At 41.5% G+C, this 23,931-nt stretch overlaps 1 protein-coding gene across 2 annotated transcripts in view; it reads left to right on the top strand.

Annotated features, from left to right (window-relative positions):
* Positions 1-20,264, top strand: part of LOC133631341 (opsin-5-like) — a 54,918-nt gene extending 34,654 nt beyond the window's left edge. For both annotated transcript variants that reach the window (XM_062023526.1, XM_062023527.1), the window contains exons 3-6: positions 5,979-6,141; positions 7,444-7,571; positions 16,491-16,825; positions 19,005-20,264. In XM_062023526.1, the coding sequence (XP_061879510.1) occupies positions 5,979-6,141; positions 7,444-7,571; positions 16,491-16,825; positions 19,005-19,589 (1,211 nt within the window). In that variant the 3' untranslated portion in view covers positions 19,590-20,264. The remainder of the gene's footprint in view (positions 1-5,978; positions 6,142-7,443; positions 7,572-16,490; positions 16,826-19,004) is intronic.
* The last annotated feature ends 3,667 nt before the right edge of the window (positions 20,265-23,931 follow it).

The following is a 23,931-nucleotide window of genomic DNA, read 5'->3' on the forward strand; positions in this document are numbered from 1 at the left end:
ACCTGTATATATATATATATATATATATATATATATATATATATATATATATATATATATATATATATATATACAGGTATATATATACACACACAGCCTGGCCCCCGGCCAATTTTTTTTAACCCAATGCGGCCACCGAGTCAAAAAGTTTGGGGACCCCTGATTTAAAGGGTCATTTTTAAAAATTTTCTTCCGTGGGGGCATGCCCCCGGACCACCCTACTGTTGCTAGGTTACCAACTTAGACCACCGCAGCTACAAAAAAATCCAGAGGAAACACTGCAATTGAGTATATTAGGGTGTAAAAAAAACATATATAAAGGGCTCTCATCAGGCTTATATATCCAAGAACCATAACTTGTCTTTTTTTCTCTCTCTCTCTACAACGACAGATGGGATGGCCCTGTAAATTGTGCAGCACTGTTGTGCCAACCAAGAGTGATTTTTTTAAAGCATTACAGACTGCACCATGGGACCTTTGGACACAGCCATGCCTTCCCTTGCATTCATATAGGTTGCCCATGCTCTTTTAAATGATGAAGTTCCCTTCGCTCTCATCTGTCAAGATACCACCCAGAAGTCAAATTCCTCAACTCACCTCAAGTAAGTCCTTCATTCACCTGCCCTCTGTGTAAAAGGACTGTGCCAGGAGCATCAATGACATGATGGCCAGAACGTATACAGTCTCCTGCTGGGGTGGCAGAATTTAAGGAAAGATGACCTGCCCTCTTTGAACCATTCCAGGTAAATGATTTATCATTCTATTTTTCCTGACCAAGTTTCCATTGTGACTTGGACATGACATACTAGACTCACTTTTTGCCTGAAAATGTATACTAAAACCCTTAATATCAGTAACGGTCAACATTTGCTGTCTTACAGATTAATGAAGAGTTCCGAAGGTACACTGCTATTCCACTGGAATCAACATTTATGTCCCAGCTGGACAGGTACACTCCGAAACTCCTGGAGCTCTTCAGTGCAAAAGGAGGAGTGACTGGTCAGCGCATCAAGAACTTGTTGATGGAACTGATACAGGTGGGTTAAAAGTGGTTTAAAAGTTTAGAACTGAATCTGTAATCATGCTCTAATAACAATATCACAGATTTGGAGTAAAATTGCCAACAAAATTCATTTATTTATTATTTTTCTATTAACTCTAGGACCCAAGTGCCTCTGCAGTGATGAAGAGAGATGTGACTCTGAGATGCCTCATAGAGTACACGGGAGAGAGTGGACAGGAGCTAATCTCTGACTACTGTGTAAGTATTGTTTAAAAGCAGCTTTGGATCAGTCTGATGTACAAGCTTAAATTTGGTTTACTTATGTGAACTGACTGAACCAGCAGTTGTCAGGTGGAGGTCGAGCATGCAGCTAGTTGGGAGGAACCCCAGGATAGCCGATTAGCATAGCACCACAGAGTGATGCCTTTCTGTCTTGTGTTTCTGTTTGCCCTAAAAAAACAATGCAAACAAAAATACTCCCCTTAAACAAGCATTAAAACATTTACTCTATATATATATATATATATATATATATATATATATATATATATATATATATATATATATATATATATATATATAACATATTACTGTTTGTTTGTTTATTTTAATTTCTGGTGGTTCTATTCAGGTTTTTTATATGCAAATTAAAAATGCCAATAAAAAGCATGTGGCTGCAAATGCATCTATTGTACCAAGTTTAATGTACAAGATCTCAAATTAGAATTCAAAAGTTTTCAAAATGGTCTTCACAAAAGTAATCATTATCTGGATTAAATCACACAACTTATATTAAATATAAAATTAGATGTTTGTTTTTTTAAATTACTGTTTTTGTATCTCAAAGGGAACTGCAGAGACCACTGTTCATGAGGACCTGGAAATGAAGAATATGAGCATCTACATCTGTCGTGAGCCAAATGCAGTAGGAATCATCATTGAGGGAGTACCAGTCCTTACTCATCTTGGAAACCTGGCCAAAGCATGCTGCCTACTTCTGGGGTTGACGTATGCACTTAATCTTGAGTATCCATCCAAACTTTCCAAAACATTTGAGGTGAAGTGAAGTGAAGTGAATTACATTTATATAGCGCTTTTTCTCAAGTGACTCAAAGCGCTTTACATAGTGAAACCCAATATCGAAGTTACATTCAAACCAGTGTGGGTGGCACTGGGAGCAGGTGGGTAAAGTGTCTTGCCCAAGGACACCACGGCAGTGACTAGGATGGCGGAAGCGGGGATCAAACCTGCAACCCTCAAGTTGCTGGCACGGCCGCTCTACCAACCGAGCTATACCGGTATATAGGTGTTTCAAAGACTTTTTGTGGGACTCCACACACTGCGCCCAAAACCAACCCCCAAATTCATGACTCTCAAAAACAAGCTTCTAGCTTAGGCAGTGAGCCATGACTGTCAGCTTGCACTTTAGAACAGCTATTTTTTTGTGTCTGTTCAAAATCATTATACATTGTTCATTGAGTGGAATTCTTCAGAATGTTGTAACGGTTTGTCCTGTTCAGGTTTTATACAAAGCTCCAGGTCATCGTTTCTGGTGTGTAAATTAAGTTTTTTTTATGTTTTATACACACTAAATTGCCCCACTGTGAAGCTCCAGCTGGTCAGAAGGAGGGATCTGTGAGTTGTTTAAGTTAAAATGTTTCAAAATATACACACTGAAAGACACTATGGTGAAGGTGTTCTGCTTGTGAATTGTTACAGAAGTACAGGTAATCTTAATGTTAAATTGTTTTAGCAAGAAACTGTACTGTGAAGGTTCTAAGTAAAACTTGAGATGCTGAGGTCATGCATTCTTTTATGCACTAAATAAGTGAATTGAATTACAATTATATAGCGCTTTTTCTCAAGTGACTCAAAGCGCTTTACATTGTGAAACCCAATATCGAAGTTACATTTTAAACCAGTGTGGGTGGCACTGGGAGCAGGTGGGTAATGTGTCTTGCCCAAGGACACAACGGCAGTGATTAGGATGGCGGAAGCGGGGATCGAACCTGCAACCCTCAAGTTGCTGGCACGGCCACTCTACCAACCGAGTTGTACCGTATACTGATGTTCTTGACTGTTAATACTCTCCAGCTTATTGACACGGTTTGGATATGGCTTGTGAAAATGTTTTAATAATATGTATATGGTTAAAAAAAGAAAACTACTGTGAAGGTGTTCTATACAGCACTTTAAAAAGTTGAGGCCATGCATTCTATGCACTAAATATGGATGTTGACTGTTCATACTGTCCAGCTCATTGCCACTGTTTTTATATGGTAATGATTTAATAAAGGTTGGAATTTGATATGTCTTGATTTTTTTATTATTATTCTAAGTAATTATTTTAAGCAGTTTCCATTTTGAAAACAAAGAAAGGGTAAGTTGGTCAAAATTAATAAAATTGAGTACAAAAAATATTTTTTCATTTAAATGTTACTTATTTTAATTAAGTCTTGTGTGTTTAATATGCTCATGTTTTTTTACATTGATTTTACTCAATTTGTTGGCTTTTTCTGTAAACGCAACTTAATCTTTTTGCATAAATTGAAATGCATATTATTAAGTTCTACTTACTCAAAATACCAATTAGTTGACTAAACTAACAAAAATTGCTTGGAAAATGTTGCCTTATTTTTATTGAGTTAGATCTAGGCAACAGTTTTTACAGTGTAGTACTGTCAGGATTCTCACTGACAGTTTGGTTATGTTATGTTTTTCTCTGCGTTTGTTATATTTCCTGTCAGCGCTCTTATTTTGGTTCCTTTTCCTGCATGTCTCTCTGAGCGCTTGTTTCCCTCACCTGTACCTGATTGGCAGTCTGGCACACCTGGTGGCAATTGCCAATCAGGCTCCTATTTATTCCTGCCTCTCCATCCAGTCAGTGCTGGAGTATTACTAGCTATATGCTGTGGACTGTGAGCTGTTCCTGTATGCTGAACGCTTTCGACTATTTGCTGTCTCCAGTTCTTCCTGTTTCCTGGTTTCTGGTTCATGTTTTCCTTGCATTTTTGGGACATTAAAATCATGTTTTCCTGCACCAAGCCTGCCATTTCTGCATCTTGGGGTTCGTCACCACTACTTCCTGACAGAATACTCCAGCCAAATACGAACCCCGCGGAGATTTCTATGACGGAGAGGCTAGACAGGATGCTGGTGCTGATGGCCGAATGGAGATGTTTTGCCTCCTTTCAAGCTCCCTGCCACCCATCCCTGTCTGTGGGCCTCTTAGGGGTCGTCTTGGATCCGTCCCTTGAGCGGGGGGCTATGAGTAGCTGTGTAGCTGGGGAGGCACATCTACTTCTAACTCCAGTGGATCTGCCGCAGTCGCCGCCATCCACCCAGGTGGGACTACAGACGCCGCAATCCACCCCGGGGGGCCCTCCCACGCCAGCAGACGAGCCGCCTGCTTCTCTGACTCCGCCCACGCCAGCAGACGAGCCGCCTGCTCCTCTGACTCCGCCGACGACATCGTCTTCCTCGTCGCTGGCTCCGCCCAAGGCGACAACATCAGCTTCCTCGTCTCCATTGGACCGTCCCACGGCTTCGCCAGCGTCTCCAGCATCGTCGCCTCCGCAACCTCCAGCTGGCCTGACGCATGGTCGGCCATCAGGCGCCGGCATGCGGCCCTCTTGTTGGCCACGGATGTGGCCATTCCATGGGCGACCGCCTTGCCAATTGCGGCGGCGTTCAACTCGCCGTCGCCACCTGACTCTTCCCCGCTGGTTGCGGGGGCACTTGGCCTGGCAGCCCACCGCCTTTTCCTCCCTCCGCCCTCCTGTGACTTTGGACTTTTTTTTGTGTGTTTTCTCTAGAACGTCTGGTATCCGTTATCGGAAGGGGGGCTACTGTCAGGATTCTCACTGACAGTTTGGTTATGTTATGGTTTTTTCTCTGTTTGTTTTATTTCCACCTGAAAAGCTTCAAAAGTTGGTCTCCTCAGTTCCCAAACATTTACTGAGTGTTGTTAAAAGGAAAGGCCATGTAACACAGTGGTAAAAATGCCCCTGTGCCAACTTTTTTGCAATGTGTTGCTGCCATTAAATTATACTATTTGCAAAAATAATACTCTTCAGGACAAGACTCTGCTGTCTACCTGCACCTTAGGGAGAAACAGCACTCCTTTGAGAACAAAAATGTACAGATTCTGGACGGGGAAGACGGATGGTACGAAAGAGGAGTGAGGGAAGCCGTCTATGTCAAGGTTGAAAAACCATCCCTGAACAGAAAAGGTGGTCTGCCACATCACTTACTCCCACATACAACACTGTCCTTTCAACCATTCCTAAAATACTCTGCAATTCAGCCTCCAACAAATAACAGGAGTTAGAAACATTCTGGTCACAGAAAATGACCAGTCTGCCATTTGTGCCATTTGTTTACAACTGATTGGAATGCTTACGCAGGGAATTCCGACTATTTTGTACTGGTAGTAGTCTATCCACAAAGTGCCTCAATGCTAACAAGGGGAAATTGCACTTCAACGACTGTCGTTGGCCTTGACAGTTAGAATTGCTCGTTTGCGCCCTTGAGGCGGCTGTGCAAATGTTGCAAACAGCCCGTTTGAGCTGTAGGAACATCTCAAGGATGCTCAGTGGAAACAGGATGCACCTGATCTCATGTTTGAGCTTCATGGCAAAGGCTGTGAGTACTTAGTTTTTTAATATTTAACACATTTGCAAAAAAAACAAAAAACCCAAAACATTTCCACATTGTCATTATGGGGTATTGTGTGTAGAATTTTTAGGACACAAATAAATGTATTTCATTTTAGAATTAGGCTGTAACATAACAAAATGTGGTAAAAGTGAAGCACTGTATTGTCTAGAATGCATGCATGTGCAGTAAGGTACATTGTGGTTGTCTACATGTATTTGGAGTCATAGTGGTATATGAGGCATTTCCTGTATTGGATCTTATTAGATTGTAGATATAGGTGGAAATACCTACTGTTTTGGTTCTTGTTTTTATGCAGGAATATGCTCACTATTTGGCAACAGCACCTTGCTGTATGTGTCCTACAAGAAAAAGCACGTCTTGAAGCCAGCTGAGTACTTCATCATCAACTTGGCTGTCAGCGACCTGGGCCTGACTCTGTCTCTCTCCCCGATGGCCATAACTTCAAGTGTCTACCACAGGTACTATGGTCTAACATAGACCATACTTACCTACAGTCAAATGACCCTTAAGTTGTTTCAATCAGGACCACTTTTATATATGTACATATATATATATGTATATATGTACATATACTGTATATATACATGTACATATGCATATATATGTACATATATACACATGTATATATGCATATATATGTACATATATAAAAGTGGTCCTGATGCATATATATGTACATATATATACATGTGTATATATATTGATATACATATATATACATGTGTATATATATATATATATATATATATATATATATATATATATATATATATATATATATATATATATATATATATATATATATATATATATATATGTGTATATGTATATGTATGCGTATATATTTGTGTGTGTGTGTGTGTATATATATATATATATATATATATATATATATATATATATGATATTTATGAAATTGCACTTTTAACATATGTGCATTAATAAGAATAATGTCAGTGTATTTAAAGGACTCCATGCATTTCCGATTATCCAGCCATCCATTTTCTACCGCTTGTCCCTGTCAGGGTCGCGTGGGTGTGCTGGTGCCTATCCCAGATGCATTCAGGCGGAAGGCGGGGTACATCCTGGACAAGTGGTCACCTCATTGCAGGGCCAACACAGATAGACAGACAACATTCACACTCACATTCACGCATCCATTTTCTACCGCTTGTCCCTTTCGGGGTCGTGGGGGGTTGCTGGAGCCTATCTCAGCTGCATTTGGGCGGAAGGCGGGGTACACCCTGGACAAGTCGCCATCTCATCGCAGGGCCAACACAGATAGACAGACAACATTCACACTCACATTCCCCCTCAGGGCCAATTTAGTGTTGCCAATCAACCTATCCCCAGTTGCATGTCTTTGGAGGTGGGAGGAAGCCGGAGTACCCGGAGGGAACCACCGCAGTCATGGGTAGAACGTTCAAACTCTACACAGAAAGCCGAATGATGTCAATTTTTATTAGTTACACTCAATAAAAGATCAATCAAAGCTGCGGATTATAAATCAAAGCTTTTTTCCAATTGATTTAATCAATTAATTGTTGCAGCCTTACTTCAAACGTTGTCTGTATAGTTACAATTAGTTATAGCGGCGACAGCTTGACACTGGGACAGATTATTCCTTATTTCTTATGGCAAAACAAATTGTTTTTATTTTATTTGTATATTTTGCCTTTTTGTTGCTGTGTGTGAAAGTCTTGCTTTTATTCCAATTGTTTATTGTTCTGTCTTTCCCACACCGTGCCCCTCCCACACAGGTGGCTGTATGGGAGGACGGCGTGCTCCATCTACGCCTTCTGCGGCATGCTGTTTGGCATCTGCAGCCTGACCACTCTCACCCTACTCAGCGTGGTGTGCTTCATCAAAGTGTGTTATCCCTTCTACGGTAAGCCTTCAAAGTGGCCTCTGAAAGATTCACCGCTACGTCCCCTAAATGGGCCGATTTGTTGATTCATCCCTAATCCGTTTACCGAGAGCTGCACATTAAACCTCTCTTTGATGACCTGCGAGACTGCATGCTGCATTCGATGACTTGTGATGTTGGTTAATGCCGTGCAGTGGGCGGCCCTCTGTTTGAACCCGGGAAGTGGGGTCTGTACAACTGGAGGCACAGAAGGCTTTACACAATTAACGTGTAATCAAGCCAACTGGCATTGAATGTGTCGTCAGACTAGAGAAATACACAAACTTGTCTCTAAAGTGACCGTGTCGCTATATATTCCCCATTAAAGCAAGTCTATCATGGTTGTGCGTCAGGATGATAGCACCATCGAGTGGACTGTGGTGCCTCTTGAGGGCGAGTAAAGGGTTTCAAACTTGTTTTCATGGAGGGACACATTGCAGTTACGGCCGCCCTAGGAAGGCCATTTGTAACATGTAAATATAAAGATATAATCCCTTTATGACATAATAGCTCCTGCATTTGAATTTTATATAATTTACTAACAGATAGATGGATGAAATCATAAGTCAAGGTGACAAGATATTTACTTTTCCAAAAAAAAGGTTCAAATGATATAATAATTTAATATTTGATGCATGATCAGATAATATAACATTTTGAAATGTATGCATTTTTTCTGTCAAAATTGAAAAAACAAACACATTTAGTAAGAAAGATGAAGTGCTTTATTGACACACATTATTTACAGGTTTTGGCGTCCTTTCAGTGATGCTGGTTGACTTCCAGGTTATTTTCATTTTAATTACAGTGTTTTCTTTCATATCACTTTTCACTCCGAATTTTGCAGCTTTGCTTTTTTGCTGTTTTTTTTAAATTATATGTATCAAAAAATCTCTCTTTTGCGTTTGATTACGGCCTATTAGTCAAATTAATAAAATTTTGATGTAATTTTGGCTAAAGAAAAAAATGGCTGAATGAACTTAAAATAATAAAATTATAATACAAAATAAAAAAATAGAGGAGTTTGCGTGTCCCAATGATCCTAAGAGCTATGTTGTCCGGGGGCTTTCATGCTCCCTGGTAGGGTCTCCCAAGACAAACCGGTCCTAGGTGAAGGATCAGACAAAGAGCAGCTCGAAGACTTCTATGAGAATGCAACAACAAGGACTCAGATTTCCCTCGCCCGGACACGGGTCACCGGGGCCCCCCTCTGGAGCCAGGCCCGCAGTTGAGGCACGATGGCAAGCGCCTGGTGGCCGGGCCTGCCCCATGGGGCCCGGCCGGGCACAGCCCGAAGATGCAACGTGGGTCACCCCTCCAATGGGCTCACCACTCATGGGCGGGGCCGTAGAGGTCGGGTGCAGTGTGAGCTGGGCGGCAGCCGAAGGCAGGGCACTTGGCGGTCCGATCCTCGGCTACATAAGCTAGCTCTTGGGACGTGGAATGTCACCTCGCTGGGGGGGAAGGAGCCTGAGCTAGTGCGCGAGGTAGAGAAGATATAGGCTGGATATAGTCGGACTTACCTCGACGCACAGCAAGGGCTCTGGAACCAGTTCTCTCGAGAGGGGCTGGACTCTCTTCCACACTGGCGTTGCACGCAGTGAGAGGCGACGAGCTGGGGTAGCAATTCTTGTTGCCCCCCGGCTGAAAGCCTGCACGTTGGAGTTCAACCCAGTGGACGAGAGGGTAGCTTCCCTCCGCCTTCGGGTGGGGGCGACGGGTCCTGACTGTTGTTTGTGCTTACGCACCAAACAGCAGTTCAGCGTACCCACCCTTTTTGGATGCACTCGAGGGAGTACTGGAAAGTGCTCCCCCGGGTGATTCCCTTGTCCTCCTGGGGGACTTCAACGCTCATGTTGGCAACGACAGTGAAACCTGGAGAGGCGTGATTGGGAAGAATGGCCGCCCGGATCTGAACCCGAGTGGTGTTTTGTTATTGGACTTTTGTGCTCGTCACAGATTGTCCATAACAAACACCATGTTCAAACATAAGGGTGTCCATATGTGCACTTGGCACCAGGGCACCCTAGGCCGCAGTTCCATGATCGACTTTGTAGTTGTGTCATCGGATTTGCGGCCTCATGTTTTGGACACTCAGGTGAAGAGAGGGGCGGAGCTTTCTACCGATCACCACCTGGTGGTGAGTTGGCTGAGATGGTGGGGGAGGATGCCGGACAGACCTGGCAGGCCCAAACGCATTGTGAGGGTCGGCTGGGAACGTCTGGCAGAGTCTCCTGTCAGAGAGAGTTTCAATTCCCACCTCCGGAAGAACTTTGAACTTGTCACGAGGGAGGTGCTGGACATTGAGTCTTAGTGTACCATGTTCCGCACCTCTATTGTCGAGGCGGCTGATTGGAGCTGTGGCCGCAAGGTAGTTGGTGCCTGTCGTGGCGGTAATTCTAGAACCCGTTGGTGGACACCGGCGGTGAGGTATGCCGTCAAGCTGAAGGAGTCCTATCGGGTTCTTTTGGCAGTGGACAGGTACCGACAGGCCAAGCGGTGTGCGGCTTCAGCGGTTGCGAAGGCAAAAACTAGGACATGGGAGGAGTTCGGGGAAGCCATGGAAAACGTCTTCCGGACGGCTTCGAAGCGATTCTGGACCAGGAAGGGGAAGCAGTGCACTGTCAACACCGTGTATGGTGCGGATGGTGTTCTGCTGACCTCGACTGCGGATGTTGTGGATCGGTGGAGGTAATACTTCGAAGACCTTCGCAATCCCAGTAACACATCTTCCTATGAGGAAGCAGTGCCTGGGGAATCTGTGGTGGGCTCTCCTATTTCTGGGGCTGAGGTTGCTGAGGTAGTTAAAAAGCTCCTCGGTGGCAAGGCCCCGGGGGTGGATGAGATCCACCCGGAGTTCCTTAAGGCTCTGGATGCTGTGGGGCTGTCTTGGTTGACAAGACTCTGCAGCATCGCGTGGACATTGGGGGCAGTACCTCTGGATTGGCAGACCGGGGTGGTGGTTCCTCTCTTTAAGAAGGGGAACCGTAGGGTGTTTTCCAACTATCGTGGGATCACACTCCTCAGCCTTCCCGGTAAGGTCTATTCAGGTGTACTGGAGAGGAGGCTACGCCTGATAGTCGAACCTCGGATTCAGGAGGAACAGTGTGGTTTTCGTCCTGGTCGTGGAACTGTGGACCAGCTCTATACTCTCGGCAGGATTCTTGAGGGTGCATGGGAGTTTGCCCAACCAGTCTACATGTGCTTTGTGAACTTGGAGAAGGCATTCGACCGTGTCCCTCGGGAAGTCCTGTGGAGAATGCTCAGAGAGTATGGGGTATCGGACTGTCTGATTGTGGCGGTCCGCTCCCTGTATGATCAGTGTCAGAGCTTCGTCCGCATTACCGGCAGTAAGTCGGACACGTTTCCAGTGAGGGGTGGACTCCGCCAAGGCTGCCCTTTGTCACCGATTCTGTTCATAACTTTTATGGACAGAATTTTTAGGCGCAGTCAAGGCGTTGAGGGGATCCGGTTTAGTGGCTGCAGGATTAGGTCTCTGCTTTTTGCAGATTATGTGGTCCTGATGGCTTCATCAGGCCAGGATCTTCAGCTCTCACTGGATCGGTTCGCAGCCGAGTGTGAAGCGACTGGGATGACAATCAGCACCTCCAAGTCTGAGTCCATGGTTCTCGCCCGGAAAAGGGTGGAGTGCCATCTCCGGGTTGGGAAGGAGACCCTGCCCCAAGTGGAGGAGTTCAAGTACCTAGGAGTCTTGTTCACGAGTGAGGGAAGAGTGGATCGTGAGTTCGACAGGCGGATTGGTGCGGCGTATTCAGTAATGCGGACGCTGTATCAATCCGTTGTGGTGACGAAGGAGCTGGCCGGAAGGCAAAGCTCTCAATTTACCGGTTGATCTACGTTCCCATCCTCACCTATGGTCATGAGCTTTGGGTTATGACCGAAAGGACAAGATCACGGGTACAAGCGGCCGAAATTAGTTTCCTTCGCCGGGTGGCGGGGCTCTCATTTAGAGATGGGTGAGAATCTCTGCCATCCGGGGGGAGCTCAAAGTAAAGCCGCTGCTCCTCCACATCGAGAGGAGCCATATGAGGTGGTTCGGGCATCTGGTCAGGATGCCCCCCGAACGCCTCCCTAGGGAGGTGTTTAGGGCACGTCCAACCGGTAGGAGGCCACGGGGAAGACCAAGGACACGTTGGGAAGACTATGTCTCCCGGCTGGTCTGGGAACGCCTCGGGATCCCCCGGGAAGAGTTGGACGAAGTGGCTGAGGAGAGGAAAGTCTGGGCTTCCCTGCTTAGGCTGCTGCCCCCGCGACCCGACCTCGGATAAGCGGAAGAAGATGGATGGATGGATGGATGGAACAGTATTTTTTACATGCTAGTGTTTGTGTTTAAGAAATGTGTGTGTGTGTGTGTGTGTGTGTGTGTGTGTGTGTGTGAGTGAGAGTGTGTGTGAGAGTCTATTACTATACAATATGCCTTAAGTATGTCTTATATGTATAACAGTACAGCATATGTATTTTCTATTATGTTGACTATATTTACAACAGTAAAGTTGACTATGTGGTGTTATTTCATCTGGAGGGTTGTAATAATGTAAAAAAAACTAAAGAAGTTCTTAAACAGGATACTTTATGCTCTAACTATGAAAATATTTGATTAATAAATAAGAATTCCTATTTTGCAGATATTCACTTATCGCGGTCCGGTCTGAAACCATTTAACCGCGATAAACAAGGGACAACTGTAGTTCGAAGCTGTATTCATCTCATGTGGAAAAAGGAGTTTTGAACATTGAAAAGGAGAAAGGTAAAAACAATGAATAAGAAAGTTGTTTTTTGTGTTAAACTTTATTTTTGTTTACTAAAACCAAATAACCAGCAAGGGCATCCGGTATCAAAGCTGCGGCCCTTCTGCCACTGCTTCATCCATCCGTTGCACCTCATGGCCTTAAAGGGGAACTGCCCTTCGTGTGGAATTTTGCCTATCATTCTTACTCCTTATGTAAAACAAGAACAGATATGTTTTTCTTTTTTATGCATTCAAACTCTTTGGGAATCGCTCTATTCTGCTTATAAAGTGTTATAAAAAACATCCAAACACCTCCATCAAGGTTTCATATACACTGTAAGTATATATGTAATGTAGTAACAGGCACATTTATAATAACATGTCATATTGACGTATTTTGATCATTTCAAGCATGTGGCGGCATATTAATTAAAAAAAAAAAAAGCACCACAACGTGCGCAGAAAGAGAGACTCTTAAAGCTTAGATAAGACCGGACAAGGGCAGATATGGAGAGGGAGGGAGTGCGACCGCCTTTGCTTAGATCCATTTTATGCGAAAGCGAAAACCTGGAAATAATATGCGTCAATAAAGTACTATTTATCAGCTCATGCAACAAATGTCAATATATACCGTATTACAATTTTTTTGTAATTAATACTTGAATACCTGCTTTTCACCTTGACTTATGATTTCAAACCAAGGGAGCCATTCATTTGTTCATAAAAAATATTCAAACCAATTGTGGGCGATTATACATTTCTTTTCATTCGGCTCGGTTGGTAGAGCGGCCAGCAACCTGAGGGTTCCTGGTTCAATCCCTGCCTTCCGCCATTCTAGTCATGTCCGTTGTGTCCTTGAGCAAGACAATTCACCCCTGCTCCTGATAGGCCATGGTTAGGGCCTTGCATGGCAGCTCCCGCCATGGTTAGGGCCTTGCATGGCAGCTCCCGCCATCAGTGTGTGAATGTGTCAAAGCGCTTTGAGTACCTTGAAGTTAGAAAAGTGCTATAAAGGTATGACCCATTTACCATTTATATTTACTGCCCTCAATAAAAAGGAATTTGACACCACCCTAATAAACCACTCATTTTCAATTAGAAAAACTATCACAGCAACACAAAACATTTAATCTTAATTAAAATGTATTTTAAGACTCTCGTGGGAGTTTTCACTGGTCAAACCAAAATCAAATGTAACTTTATGGATTATGGAGACTTTGATACTAATGCAGTATTACTGACATGAAAACTACCAGTGCACTGAAATATTGGAATACATACACTCATGGAATATGGATCATATACTATACTATACTATACTATACTATACTATACTATACTATGCAGTTCCCTTTGTAATCAATTCAAGATGGCTGCCGGCTAGATGCACTGGGTGACACAGCTCCAACAGTTCATGAAAAAGCTTGAAAATAAGTTCACATCCATCCAGCAGAGCAACATCTTCATGTTTATAAGGAAGATAAACATCAAACTGCCGGATAATTTTTGTGATTTTGGACTTGTTGGAGACTTTTTGATGACATGTGCTTCAATGCACTGACACGCCATCAATACTGGATTGCCTGGAATCAGAAAGTATTTTGAAAGATCAACTGGATTCTAAAAGTACTTTTCCTCACTAAACAATGGCGACTAAGAAGTTAGCAGAAGAAATGGAAGAGGTGAAAAAGTCTCTGAATTTCATGTCAGAGGAACTGAGTAAACTAGCAAAACAGCAAACGGGCCTTCTGGACTTAATTGATGAAATTAAGCAGCTGAAGGCAATTATCAAAGACAAAGACAAGAAGATTGAAGAACTTGAAAGAAGAGTGGACGATCTAGAGCAGTACTCGAGGATGGATGACCTGGTGATTTCTGGGCTTGAGACAAGCCACCGCTCCTATGCAAGGCTCACAGCAGGTGACAAGGAGGGAGAAGGTGCACCAAGAGGTGAACTGCACACGCTTGAGCAGCAAGTCATCAAATTCTTCAATAACAAAGGAATTCCTGTATGCAGTTCAAATACAGTTGCATGCCACACCATTCCACTGAAACAAAACAACAGATCCAACATCATCATCCGTTTTGTGAGTAGAAAACATAAAATTGAAATGCTTAAGCTGGGAAAAAATTTGAAAGGCACAGGAGTATATGTAAATGAGCATCTCACAAAGAGAAACGCAGAAATTGCAAGACAAGCCAGGATCTTGAAAAAGGGAAAGCGAATCCAGGACACATGGACAAGGAACTGTAAAGTTATGATTAGATTGAATGGTCCACCAGAACAAGCAAGGGTATTAGTGGTCAGAGACTTGAAGGAACTTGAACAATATCAATGAAAAAGATGATGATGATAAACAAGTGGAATAGTGGGGAAATGTTCCTTGTTTATTGTGTACTGTGTGCAGAGAAACAGAGTGGACCACCAACATGATGGAAGAACAAATGAGCTGCACAAAATTCAAGTCTTTTGACTATCATGATCATAAATGCTATGAGTTACAAAATAACATTGACCCAGATATTCACTTCTATCAGGACTCTAATGTGGACTGTGAGTATTATACTGACGAACAGTTTAATTCAAATGTTAAAATGGAAGGCTTTTCTGTGATTCATTTCAACAGCAGGAGTCTTTACAGTAACTTTTCCAAAATTAAAGAGTATCTTAAACAAATACAGCAAAGGTTTACCATAATAGCAATTTCAGAGACTTGGTTGAGTGATAGTAAGGAATTACTGGATGGATTAGAGGGATATGAAATGTTTTGGCAAAACAGGATGAACAAAAGTAGAGGGGGTGTTGTATTGTTTGTGATGTCCTCTCTCAAATGTAGGCTGATTGCTGACATGACAACTGCTATTGACAATCTGATGGAATGTGTAACTATTGAAATCAGTGTTGAAAGATCCAAAAACATATTAATTAGTTGTATTTATAGAACTCCAGGATCATGCATTGATCAATTTAATAAGAAAATGTTTGAGTTATATGAAAGACATAATGATAAGGCGAGCAGGCCCTCCGTTAAAATCCAGCCGCTGTTGTGGCTGTTGCTCCACCACCACCACTTCAGGTGGAGGTGTAAGTGAAGTGGCATCAGAGTCTGTGTCTCTCTTTACTAGCTTCGTCGAAGCATGTTGCTTTTGTAGCTGTTTCAGCAGATTTTAATTGCTGTTTTGGGCAGTAGATAGGATCTTTGATCCAAGACACAACTTACATTTAACTAAAATGTTCTTTTCTTTGTGCCCCACACACACAGCTCGCCTCTTTTCCTTGTGACACAGGAAGAATCAGAAGGACGACACCACAGCTCTTCAATAAAACACACTCAGATCTTCTCAGTTTCTAGCCGATACTGTATAAAAAATTACGTAAAATAACTCAGTAACGCATCATGTAGTAACGGTAACTGAGTTACTCAATATAAAAAATAACACGTTAGATTACTAGTTACGGCCGAAAATAACGGTGTCACAGTAACGTTACTTTGTAACGCGTTAGTCCCAACACTGTTGATGCATAGCTTGGATAGTTCTTTTATTTCAATGATACATTACACAATGCAACATCTTCTTATATATATATATATATATATATATATATATTTTTTTTTTAAAAAGTGCACCACCCGCATTGTGTAATAACTTTTGCAATATTTAATAAGTTATTGCAAAATGTGTTCAATAATTCAATTACAAAATGTGGCCAATCATTATGATGAAAATGAATTACATTATTACACAGTGCTTTATTGTACACTTCATTGTAAAAAAAAAAAAGAAAAAAGGCTAAACCTACTGTGTTGCCTGTTACATGGTGGTGCCATTATTAAACCTGAAAGTTTGAACCCTTATGTCAAACTTGAAATTTCTCACACTGCTCAATGCCTTCTGCACAACAACCACTGTAACTGTAGGACTACCCTTTTTTGGACTGACATTTTTCAAAAATGTTAACAAAATTGATAAAAAAATCAAGCAGAAGTATTTGCAGTGTCATAAGTCATTGAGCATTTGTCAAATAATATCTTTTTGAGGATATCCGTATTAGATGTATTCTGCCATGTTTTCCAAAGCATTTTAAGCATAACCGTTAGGGGGTGCCACAAGTCATTTATCATTAATTATTCTATTGTCATCAATCATAGGAAACCGATTCAACAACTTCCATGGCCGCCTACTCATCTCCTGTGCTTGGGTCTTTGCGCTGTTGTTTGCCTGCTGCCCGCTGGTCCACTGGGGAGAATACGGGCCAGAACCTTACGGTACGGCCTGCTGCATCGATTGGCGCCTGTCCAATCGGCTCCCGACGGCACGCTCCTACACGGTGGCGCTGTTCTTCTTCTGCTACATCCTTCCGTGCTGCGTCATCCTGGCGTCCTACACAGGGATTCTGGTCACGGTGCACGCGTCGCACAAGACCATGGAGCGGCACGCTTCCAGGCAGGCGCACATGAGCAGCATCCAGATCATCATTGTCAAGGTAAACGTCTCACTGTGTGACCAGTCAATCAGATCAGGTGATAAAATACGAGACACAACAGTCGGTGACCTCAATGAATTCTTATTAGCTCTGGATTGTGATGGAAGAGAGTTTGTAGTGCTGCTTGTGCTAATAAGTGCTGCTTGTGCCAATATACCGTCAGTTGGGGTACCTTGTGGTTGCATACAACCATGCATTTCTAGTCATTTTAAAAGCAACATGTGTCCATAGAGCCTTTTAGGACAGGATAGGATGGACTTTATTCATTCAACACTGGGGAAATGAACACCAATCAAGAAAAATGTATTATCTTACTCACTTTTTTCCCCCACTTTCAAAAGAAAAGGTGCTCAAACTGTCGCTTTTGAAAGTCTGGGTTCTTGACATCATTAAGAAAAACCTTCATTGATATGATACAGGCTAATTTGGGGCCCTAAGCAGTATTTTACTTTCACAATGTTTTATTACCTTTTTCATTATTTAATTAATGCATGTTTTGTACTTAAACAAATTTATGGGATAGTACCGTATTTTTCAGACTATAAGGCGCACTTAAAATGCTTTAATTTTCTCAAAAATCGACAGCCCTATAACCCGGTGCGCCTAATGTACGGCATAATTCTGGTTGTGCTTACCAAACCTCAAAGCATTTATTTTTTTTGGTACATGGTGTAATGTTAAGTGTGACCAGTAGATGGTAGTCACACATAAGAGATACGTGTAAACTGCAAGATGACACCAGTAAACACCAAAACTTTAAATGTTCCTTGGAGAATATAGAACATTACACACGGCGCTCAAAAATCTGTCAATGTTTTTAGTACGACTTTAGTAACTATTCAACCGCACCGCTTGATGGATTGTTGGCGGATTAAACATACGAGTATTACTATGGTGTGTGTATAAGGACTGCAAAACGGCACCTATTAGCAGACATATTACCTGGCGTTTTGTTTCGCTGTATTATGCAAAACCAACTTTTTTACCTTCTGGTACCTGCTGGTCTGTATTTGGGATCTGCATAAGTCCTGAAAATGTGCTCGCGTCCCCCATTCTAGTCCGTGCCGACATCGTAGTCGATAAGCTTCTTCTTTCTCTCTACCTTCTTATGTGGCATTCACCGCTACAACAAAGATGACGGGGAGAAGACGCTGTCGAAGGTGAGCCACGTAAATAAGACCGCCCACAAAACGGCGCATCCTGAAGTGACTGTCAGAATGCGACTTGAAGATGATCTGTGAAACATAATCTATGCAACATTTTGACCAAAGAACCACCATTACATGTTATGTAGACCACAAGGAAGTGTTTTACATTTAGAAAAAAATCATAATATGACCCCTTTAATGCGCCTTTTGTATGAAAAAAGACTTGAATAGACCCGCTCTTCGGCAGTGCGCCTTATAATCCGATGCGCCCTATGGTCCAGAAAATACGGTAATTGTTCAACAATATTTTTTGTGTGCAAAATATACATTTTTAACATCGTTAACCCTTGTGCACCCCTAGGCCCCAAAATGGGCATTACGTGTTCCTTATAAGATATGATTTTTCAGTTTGAAGTTTAGCAGAGTGGAATTTCGCCAGGGAGGTTTTCACAGGGTTTTTTTTTTATTTAAAAAATAAATAAATTGCATTGTGATTTTGGTTGCAACATTGTTAGAAGAGGAGATGAACAAAAATGATACACAATTTCTCTTAAGACCTCTTTATAACTGCTATTTTTAACAGGTTGTACTCATGCTAAAACTATACTTTGTTTTATGAAAACAAAAGGAATAGCATTCTTGCCGATTGAAAAACAAGAAAATATTGTTTTGGTGTAATTGCGCCCCATACCCACCAGATAGCGCCAGAAAACCATGAGCCTAAATTTTAGAGCATTCATGAGCGTAAATTAGTTAAACTGCCAATAAATATTCTGCTAAAATGCAATGAAAATGATCTTGGGCAGTTATATATGACATGGCAGATATATTTAAATGACTTATGTGAAGTCCTTTCATTGTAAAAGGGCACACATGGAGGCAATATCACTCCTTTCCTAGTGCATTATGATCGTTTGACCCATCACTTATCCTAGCTCTAACTGGAGTTTCCTGAATCTTCCCTTAGCCTTCCTGTTTGCCAGTTTAACAACACCCACTCCTCTCTTTGTCCTCCTCCTTTGTCCCGGAAGCTAAGCGTCGCCGTCTGCATTGGTTTCTTCATGGCCTGGAGTCCATACGCTCTGGTGTCCATGTGGGCTGCGTTCGGAAACATCGAGAACATCCCTCCTCTGGCGTTCGCCATGCCGGCCATGTTTGCCAAGTCCTCCACCATTTACAACCCCATCATCTATCTCACGCTGAGACCCAACTTCCGCAAGGTAATATGCAGGGACGCGGGTGCTCTGAGGAGCTGCCTGTGCTCCTGGTGCTGCTGCCGGCCTAAAGTCAGGGTGAGACTTCGATCGGTCCCAAAACGGAGCGACCGATTCCCTTCGCCTAGCTCTTCGACCCATCCTGCTACGATAGCCTTGAAAGGTCAGAAGGATGTGTTTGAATCCCCCACGCCGAGTCCTCAAGTGTACAGTGTTACTAACCCCCCAGCTTGTGGAGAACCGTCCCAGGATAGGGCCCTTCTCCAAAGAGATAAACAAAAACATCAAAGCGGGAGCCACATGAGGTCTTTACTGTGCAAAATGTGCGCAAAAAGGACTGCAGATAGTCTTCATATTGATTTAGAGATGGTTCCAAGCAAAGCCAAAGTGGCTTGGCCTTGATTTTCTCTCCAATATTACTAAAATATCTGGACTTATTCTGCAGGTTCTTCTGTGAAATATTGACAATGTTGTTCAGGAATGTACGGTAAGCTCCTTTACAGTCTTAACTTAAAGGGGACTGCACTTTTTTTTTTTTTTTTTTTGAATTTTGCCTATCGTTCATAACCCTTATGAGAGAATGGACTCTTTGGTTAGTCTTAGAAGACGATTCGCTGGATCTGACCAATCTAAATCTAAGACTAGATCTGACCAATCTAAGTCTAAGACTAGGATCTGATCAATCTAAGACTAGATCTGACCAATCTAAGTCTAAGACTAGATCTGATCAATCTAAGTCTATGAGCACGAACTGATGAAGCCGACTCGGATGAGAGGCGAAACGTCTTCTTAGACCACAAGTCTCAAAGTCAAGGCCCGCGGGCCAGATCTGGCCCTCCACGTCATTTTATATGGCCCACAAAAGCCTGGAAATAATATGTGTCAAGAAAATCCCCTATTTTCTTTCTTTACTTTCTTATTAAAAGGTATTGGTTGTTTTTTTTTCTAGTTTGACAGGAAAAAAAATTGTGTCCAATATTGCAACAACTATTATATTATCTAACTTTTTTGGTCAAAATCCAAATAAATACTTAAATATCTGTTTAACTTATGATTTCGAAGCAAGTTATCCATCAAATTGTACACTATAAAAATGACCAATAGATTTTATTGTAAAATTTAGGGAGTTTTTTACAGCATATTACTGTAAATTGAAAAAAAAAGACCAATGTTTTTTTTTTTTTTTTATTCTGTCGACTGAGCGGTTAGTTTTTTTTTTTAACTGTAAAATCCACGGTTGATGATTTTGTAGTACCATATTTTATGGTAAAAACAGGCAGCTGAGTTGCCAAAATAAAATTAAACAGCGGTACTGTATTTCTATTTACAGTAATATGTTGTAAAAATAATAATATAAAAAAACCACACCATATATTTTACAGTAAAAGTCTGGCAACTAAGCTGACAGTTTTTTCTGTAAAAAACAGTGTTGAAATCCACAGATTTTTTTTGTACTTTTTACAAGAAAAAAAGTAAAATGTTTAAATTAATAGGCAAATTCATTAATTATTTACTGTTACAAGCGGCCCTCTAATGGCAGCCATGACTGTGGTGTGGCCCTCAATAAAAACAAGTCTTAGACAAACCAAACAGTCTAGTTGCAATGCACATAATGAGAATGACCCACATAATGAGAACATTCATAGACATTAAGAGACAAGAACACGTCTTTTATTTTTTAAAGATGATAAAAAAACGTGTAAAAGATGTGGCTAATAGGAGTCACCGTTGTAACCTTCAAAGCCCCCTAAGACAAAGTTTTTTTACACACACTGCAAGTATGTATATAATGTAGTAACAGGCACTTTCATAACAATGTGTATAACACGTTCAATATTTACCGTATTTTGGTCATTTCATGCACAGCAGGAACTAATTCTTCGGCGCATTTATTTCCGTTTCCATAGCAACGCTCTTCCGACTTCCGGAATCAAACGCGAGTGTGTTTTCTAATCCTGGCAGACTTGGTAGTTGACAACGTAGACGACTATTTTTGGACAAATGAGGATTCACAACCTTATCTTTTTGAAACTAAACATATGCAGGATGAACTGCTGCTTACAGAATCGAGCACAGAGAAGAGGGTGAAACGTTGGAGCAGACGGAAGACGAGAGAGTGCGGCATGGTCACGCTGAAAATCTGGAACTTTTAGGCCAAGCTATGCAGAATTAATGGAGTGCTTACCCAAATCAACTGGAAACATCCCCGGCCAGCTTGACCAAACAGACAACTGTCCAAGTGAGTCACAATACTATTGATCATGATACATGCAGCACATCACAGTTGTGTACAAACAAAACATGAAATAATACTTTACAGAAAGTGTAATATGATTGTTTGTTTTTAGTCAGTACAGAGTGGTGTCTTATCACATAGTATTTATTATTAACTCAAACGCGTTTCGTGCTAATGGAGAAGCTAGCTTATCTCTCGCCGTAGTTAGCTATTACGGCTAATATTGTAGCACGCCGATGTGTTAGTACGCTAGAAAAAGAGTTCCCCAGTGTTCTCTCCTACAATAATGTCGCTACAGCTTGGTCATTATACAGGTTACGGAACGTAAATGAAGTATTGTTAATGGTTTTCCAATGCATTTTTAATGTGATTTAGAGGTAGAATTGATTGCTACCATTAGCTGTATAGCTAGCAACCAAGAACAAGCCGATTTTTACATGTTAGAAAGTCTTCTTGTCTCTCATAATGTTTGTCAAGGACAGGCTAATTTCCCCCCAAAAAGTGCAGTTCTTCTTTAAATACTCAATCTTACAAATATACAATCTTGAGGCACGGTTTCTGTGTGACGTGTGAGTGGTTGTCTGTGTACCCTGTGATTGACCTTTGGCCCACAGTCAGCGAGGATAGGCTCAATCCTCAAGCACATGCATCATTTTATGTAAATAGTAAAGTACATTATTTTCCTTTGGAACAGAACATAATGGTAATAAAAATGATTGCCCATGCACGACAACACTTGAATGTGCATCATTGTATATAAAAGGTTACAGCCCTTCAATACCAATCATCCAACTGCGGCCACAAATGGGTGTTCTTGTGCTGGTGGGGGTTCCCATTTTCGCAAACTGGAACGCCGCCTTCTAAACATCTGTCCGGAGTTTCAAAATAAGATATTCAGTCTGTACAGGTTGCATAGAACTAATGTAGCACCAATTAACTCAGCCATCTAAAACCATAAACACAGTACTGCTGTTTTTATGGTTAAAAAACAAAGGGAAAAAAAAGGCAGCTCAGTTGGCAGAATTTTACCGTAAAATTAAAATTTGTTTTTTTACTGTACATAAAAAAACCTGCAATTTAACAGTAACATTTTGGCACCTGAGCTGCCAGTTTGTTTTTTGTTTTTTTTACCGCAAATCAACAACTGTATATTTTTCGGTGTATTACTGTAAATGCCAAAACGAAACCACAGTTTATTACAGTAAAAAAATAGTTTTTTTTCTCATTTAGAGAAAAATACTGTAAAAACCACAGTCAATTTCTCAATTTTACCATGAAATTTATTGCTACTTTTACATTGAACAATTTGATGGATAACTTGCTTTGAAATCATTATTATTAGTCCATCCATCCATCCATCTTCTACCGCTTGTCCCTATTTATTTCTATTTTTAAAATGGTTTGAATGTTTGGTAATATATTCTTGCATAAGTAGACAATATTTAACATAGGTTAGGTTTGGTTGATATCAGCACTTCAGTCATCAACAATTGCATCATCTGAGAAATGGACAGTAAAACAGTGTAGGTTTCACTTGGTAGGATATGTACAGCGAGCAGTGAACAATACAGTAGTGATGGGAAACGGGATTCCTTTGTACTGATTCAAGTGAATCGGGGACTCGATTCACCCAAGTCACAGAGCACATGCGCCAATGTGTTCCACTACCGACTTGTCTCAACATCCTACCTGGTTTCCAACGGCTGTCAAAAATAATGAGTTAACTTTATGTGATTAACCACAAAAAAAGATCGCATAAATCACGCATTTTGTCGGTCAGTGCAAAGATGAGAGAGGAGACTCCGATTATTGTGCTTGCTGGCAAATTTTACTCCAAAATACAGCCTACTGGAATTTCAAGTATTGAGCAGAAAAATATTGTGCATTCAACTAAACATTTAAAACATGTTCCTGGATGACATTGTGACAATAAAATCATATTCGGTACTATACCGCCTCTAAAAAGTAACGGGCATGACGGCGCGTCGTCGTGACATTGCTGGTTTTTACGAGCAGAGGAGCATGTTCGGCAGCGCACAATCACGGAGTACTTACAAGCATACACAGTGTGTAGACAGAAAAGGGAGAATGGACACATTTTGGCCTAAAACTAACGATAAAGGTGAAGTTACAACACTAAAACGCCCTCAGGAAGAGGTGCTTTAAGACATGGCTAGCTAGTTAGCGGAAAATGTCCATCCGCAATCAGCAGTGTTTTAACTACTTCTAAATCACTAATCCTCGCCTCCATGGCGACAAATAAAGTAAGTCTCTTACAAGTATCATCCCTGCAGGACGAGGAATAGCTAAACATCTATAATATTTTTTCCTTTTTTAAAAATGTATGTTATGTTTATAATCTCAGGAAATACGTCCCTGAACACATGAGGACTTTGAATATGACCAATGTATGTTCCCGTAACTGCTTGGTATCGGATCAATACCTACATTTGTGGTATCATCCAAAACTAATGTAAAGTATCAAATAACAGAAGAAAAAGTGATTAT

This window comes from Entelurus aequoreus, linkage group LG16, assembly GCF_033978785.1.
Source record: "Entelurus aequoreus isolate RoL-2023_Sb linkage group LG16, RoL_Eaeq_v1.1, whole genome shotgun sequence".
Lineage (NCBI taxonomy): Eukaryota > Metazoa > Chordata > Actinopteri > Syngnathiformes > Syngnathidae > Entelurus > Entelurus aequoreus.